Source organism: Conger conger, chromosome 11, assembly GCF_963514075.1.
Source record: "Conger conger chromosome 11, fConCon1.1, whole genome shotgun sequence".
NCBI classification, from domain to species: domain Eukaryota; kingdom Metazoa; phylum Chordata; class Actinopteri; order Anguilliformes; family Congridae; genus Conger; species Conger conger.
In genome coordinates, this window is record NC_083770.1 from 16,022,849 (window position 1) to 16,028,624 (window position 5,776).

A 5,776-nucleotide genomic window follows, 5' to 3' on the forward strand; every position below is an offset into this window, starting at 1 on the left:
TAGACTCTCCAATCAGCCTAACGTGCATGTCTTTGGACTGTGGGAGGAAACCGGAGTACCCGGAGGAAACCCACGCAGACACGGGGAGAACATGCAAACTCCGCACAGAGAGGCCCCGGCCGACGGGGATTCGAACCCAGGACCTTCTTGCTGTGAGGCGGCAGTGCTACCCACTGCACCATCCGTGCCGCCACATTCAAATTAAGCAACAAAAAAAAAATGTCACATTGAAATACCTTTTATTTCAGTAAAACAAGTGCAACACTCTTGTTCCAAAAACTTCTTAGTTGTTCATCATAGCCTGTTGAAGAAAGCAGAGGCAGACATTTGTTAAATGTACACAGAAAATACAGGCACATCCATAAACTCAGGCAGGTGCTGAACTGAAAAAGTAATGGGTAAAGAGACTACAGACTCTTACATGAATTAATTAAGAACAAGCTTTTGTCAATATAATGTGTCCAAATTTTCCTTTCATTATTAGTTTCAACCTCTCCACTAACATCAATGTTTCCTCCACAGTCCAAACTGGTTTTCTTTTTGTATCAATTTTGCTTAGCTGGAAATTAGCAAAACAATGTTTTTATATCAATATATGAATTCACTGCTGATTGGTTCTCCCTTTACATCATCGCAATATTTTCACTTGAATCACCAGTGATTGTCGCAAAAACACACTTAAGACTTACACTTGAGAATATTTCACTCATCTGTGAGCTTCTTGACAAATATATGACCACTTTAAGCGGAGAGTGATTACACCCTTAAGTAAACGCTAAAGAGGTTAATTAAGGGTAATTCTTGAGATGTTTCATACATACTGCCCCATAGTTTTCACACAGGGAGTGCTCAAAGTATAGAATAGAGTAGCTTGCCAGGAAATGTTGTGGAGGCAGAAACACTGGGGGGTTTTGAGACCAGACTTGATACAGTGCTAAATACTATTTAGCTTCTAGGCAATCTAAGCAGTAGGTACTGTACACTGTTAGTTTAGATGTTAGTTTCACACCCAGAGGTTTGAGGTGTACTGCCCTTCCCCTGGCTCCTGGGCCCTGGCCCTCCCCTGGCCCCTGGCTCCTGGCCCCTGGCCCCTGAGCCCTACCTGGTTGATCCAGTCGTTGAAGGCGGACACACGGGTGAAGACGGTGGGCTTCTTCACGTAGTTGCAGCCCAGACCGGAGACGAAGCTGGCGATGCCGTGAACCTCCCAGATCCCGTCGGCGTTCTTACAGTTCAGGGGTCCGCCAGAGTCACCCTGCGGGGAGGGGGAGGGAGAGGGCTGAACACAAACTAACCCAAGAATACTGCTGTGCTTCGGCCAAAACTTCTGGACAGCAGGAGAAGAAATAGTTCTCGATTAAATTGCTATTTTTTTAGACAGTTACTGGCATTATATTTGAAAAGAGATGCTGCTGTTGAGGTTTTTTGTTTATTGTAGTCATTGCACATATGAAAACTGGTTTTATTGCTTGTGTTATTTTTGCTGTATATTTGTAATACTGTATTATAACTGCATTCTAGCTACTTTATTTTGTTTGTCCTCATCAGATTAATCTTCAGTTCATATCGATGTGGTCACCTCTGGCACTTGAAACTGTACTGTACTGCCCTCTAGTGTCTTTCAGCTCGCTTGTCCCTGGTTATGGGTATGCACTTTGCACTTTGTTGTATGTCGCTTTAAGACCGTCTGCCAAATGCCTCTAATGTAATGTAATGTAATGTAATGCTAGCTCATGGAATGAAATGAATGTAAGGTAATGTAATGCTAGCTCATGTAATGAAATGAATGTAAGGTAATGTAATGCTAGCTCATGTAATGAAATGAATGTAAGGTAATGCAATGCTAGCTCATGTAATTAAATGAATGTAAGGTAATGTAATGAAATGCTTGGTAGTTTAATGTAAAATAATGTTCTCAGGCCCGCTGCCCTCACTCACATTGCAGCCTCCCACGACGCCGTCGCCCCCGGCGCACACCATGGAGGTCCTGAGGGCCCCGCCCCACCAGTCGGGCTTGCTGCAGTTGGCGTGGTCAACGGCCGGCATCAGGGCCTGCTGCAGGTTGTCAGCAATGGGGCCGTTGGCTGAAACACACGTACACGAGTGGCACCGTGGGCTTACCCTGCTGAATAAACCCCTCCTCTCTCTCTCCCTCTCTCTCCCCCCTCTCTCTCTCTTAGATCTAACTTAGGGAGTGAGAATTTGAGAATGGAGGGAAGCACACAATGGATGTGACTGGCGGTCAGCACTCACTGTAGAGCCTGCCCCAGCCGGTGATGTAGCAGGGGTAGTTATTGGCCAGGAGGGTCCCGGGGGCGGGCATGCAGGCCAGCTGGACCTGGTTGGTCAGGGTCACGTGCTCCGACAGCTTGATCAGGGCCACGTCATTGCTGCTCACAAGAAGGAGGCAGACAGGCAATTGGTTGATGATTGGCGGACAGGGCCAATACTAGTGGAATATGATTGGTGGAGGTGGCCGTGCTAGTGGAATATGATTGGTGGAGGTAGCTGTGTTAGTGGAGTATGATTGGTGGAGGTAGCTGTGTTAGTGGAGTATGATTGGTTGAGGTGACCATGCTGGTGGAGTATGATTGGTGCAGGTGACCGTGCTGGTGGAATATGATTGGTGGAGGTGGTCATGCTAGTGGAGTATGATTGGTGGAGGTGATCGTGTTGGTGGAGCATGATTGGTGCAGGTGACCGTGCTGGTGGAATATGATTGGTGGTGTTAGGCTCAGGGTTACCCCAGAGCGACGAAGATGGGGTTCCACTTCTCGTGGACGATGAGCAGCTCGGGGGTGATGGCCTGGGACTCGGGCTCGTCCAGCAGCAGGTTGTGCTTCCCGACAAACACCCTGTAGGTCAGCTTGGGGCTGCGAGGTCACAGGTCAAAAGGGCAAAGGTCAAAGGGCACCTATGGAAGTCTATGATGAGCTTTTATGTTGGATTTGTCAAAATGAAGAAACAAACAACAACAAAAATGATTTTGATATACTGCATTACGATTTGAACAAAAGGCAACACAGAACATGCTGACCACAACAGATGAAAATAATTGTGATTTATGGATTTTGTTCCTCGTACTTGATACAGTGGGCAGCAGTCATGACCCAGTTGGTGGCGATGAGGGAACCTCCACAGGTGTGTCTCCACTCTGCATCTCTCAGGTACTGAAGAGAGATCTACACACAGACACAGGGTCTTTATACTTCTACTATTACTATTATTACTATCACTACTGCTACTGCTACTACTGCTACTGCTACTGCTACTGCTGCTACTGCTACTACTGCTGCTACTGCTACTACTGCTACTGCTACTACTACTGCTACTGCTACTACTGCTAGTACTGCTACTGCTACGACTGCTACTGTTACTACTGCTGCTACTGCTAATACTGCTACTGCTACTGCTACTGCTACTACTACTGCTACTGCTACTGCTACTACTGCTGCTACTGCTACTACTGCTACTGCTACTACTGCTGCTACTGCTACTGCTACTGCTACTGCTACTACTACTACTACTGCTACTGCTACTACTACTACTGCTACTGCTACTACTGCTACTACTGCTAGTACTGCTACTGCTACTGTGACTGCTATTACTACTACTGGTGCTGCTATGACTACTACTGCTACTACTGCTACTGCTACTGCTACTGCTGCTACTGCTACTACTGCTGCTACTGCTACAACTGCTACTGCTACTGCTACTGCTACTGCTGCTACTGCTACTACTGCTGCTACTGCTACAACTGCTACTACTACTACTGCTACTGCTACAACTGCTACTACTGCTAGTACTGCTACTGCTACTGCGACTGCTATTACTACTACTGGTGCTGCTATGACTACTACTGCTACTACTGCTACTGCTACTGCTACTGCTGCTACTGCTACTACTGCTGCTACTGCTACAACTGCTACTGCTACTGCTACTACTGCTACTGCTACTGCTACTGCTACTGCTACTGCTACTGCTGCTACTGCTACTACTGCTGCTACTGCTACAACTGCTACTGCTACTGCTGCTACTGCTACAACTGCTACTGCTACTGCTACTACTGCTACTACTGCTACTGCTACTGCTAATACTACTGCTACTACTACTGCTACTGCTACTACTGCTACTGCTACTGCTAATACTACTGCTAATACTACTGCTACTACTGCAGCTACTGCTACTACTGCTGCTACTACTACTACTGCTACTGCTACTACTACTGCTACTACTGCTACTACTACTGCTACTGCTACTACTGCTACTGCTACTACTACTGCTACTACTGCTACTACTACTGCTACTGCTACTACTGCTACTTTTACTGCTAATACTACTGCTAATACTACTGCTACTACTGCAGCTACTGCTACTACTGCTGCTACTATTACTACTGCTACTGCTACTACTGCTGTTACTACTACTACTACTGCTACTGCTAGTACTGCTGCTGCGACTGCTACTACTGCTTGTACTGCTACTGCTATTGCTACTACTACTACTGGAGCTGCTACGACTACTACTGCTACTACTGCTACTACTACAACTAATACTGCTACTGCTACTACCAATACTGCTACTGCTACTACTACTACTGCTGCTGCTACGACTACTACTGCTACTACTGCTACTACTACTACTACAGCTACTACTACTGCTACAACTACTAATAATAACAGCCAATGGCTTTTAGGTCATCTGGCTACAACTGGTTTATAATTATATCCTAATGAACTCACATTTTACACAACTTAAATAGAAACCAGTTTTCTATATATCAGTTTTTTATTTTATTTGTATGTCTTATGATATGATTTTGTTGCGCGTATTTCTGTGATGGAGAGATGAGTCTCGTACCTGCCAGGGCCAGCTATGGGGACGGGCGTCCACTCCATTGACCACCCGGGGGGTGTTCAGGGGCTCGATGGGGGGCCTGCCACACCCGTAGGCTGGGGAAAGGCAGAGATATCGTGGGAAATTAGGACACTGGTACTGATCCAAGCAGGCCCCATGTACATACAAGGTTCTACTCTAGCCTAACAGCTAATCACTTTACTTTATTTTCAAGTAGTATTTACATTCAGGCGGCAGACTAAAGTAAAACTTACAATGCAAACTCAAGTGCAAAATTTGAATCTGCTACCCTACAATCTAAGAAACCAATTATGATCAAGGCCTTAATAAATTGGATCAGGATTTTTCTTTGACAGCTGAACAAAATCCTTGGGGAGGATAGGACACCACTGGCCAACAGCATTAGTTGAGAGAGAGAGAGAGAAAGAGAGAGAGAGAGAGAGAGACAGAGAGAGAGAGAGAGAGAGAGAGACAGAGACAGAGACAGAGAGAGAGAGAGAGCGAGAGCGAGAGCGAGAGAGAGAGAGAGAGACAGAGACAGAGAGAGAGAGAGAGAGAGAGAGCGAGAGAGAGAGAGACAGAGACAGAGACAGAGAGAGAGAGAGAGAGAGAGAGCGCTCTTACCGCTAGCGAAGAGGACAGAAGCCAACACGAAGGGAATCATCTTCACACCTTGCTACTGCTGACTGACCGACCAAATTCCCCTACTTTTAAACTTTCTTCACCAGAGGTGTGGTCTGCTAAGAACAGGGAATTTCATTGGCTAGGAGAAAGAGGCGTACAATATTGAAGCGATACGGTCACAGAATCAGGGACGGAGAGTTGGCAGAACTCTAAACCCAGGTACAGGTGTGTCACAGAAGTGTGTTCTCATGGCCTTCACACAGCACACGTTCACACAGGCCCCGGGGCCAGTGCT

General features: G+C 46.3%; 1 protein-coding gene across 1 annotated transcript; it reads right to left on the reverse strand.

Annotated features, from left to right (window-relative positions):
* Window positions 1-283: 283 nt before the first annotated feature.
* On the reverse strand, window positions 284-5,521 carry ela3l (elastase 3 like). The gene is made up of 8 exons (XM_061260408.1): window positions 5,482-5,521; window positions 4,861-4,952; window positions 3,085-3,182; window positions 2,745-2,873; window positions 2,254-2,390; window positions 1,939-2,084; window positions 1,103-1,255; window positions 284-301 (listed from the first exon to the last, which is right to left on the reverse strand). Exons 1-8 carry the CDS (start codon window positions 5,519-5,521, stop codon window positions 284-286), a joined length of 813 nt encoding a protein of 270 aa, XP_061116392.1.
* Window positions 5,522-5,776: the final 255 nt, after the last annotated feature.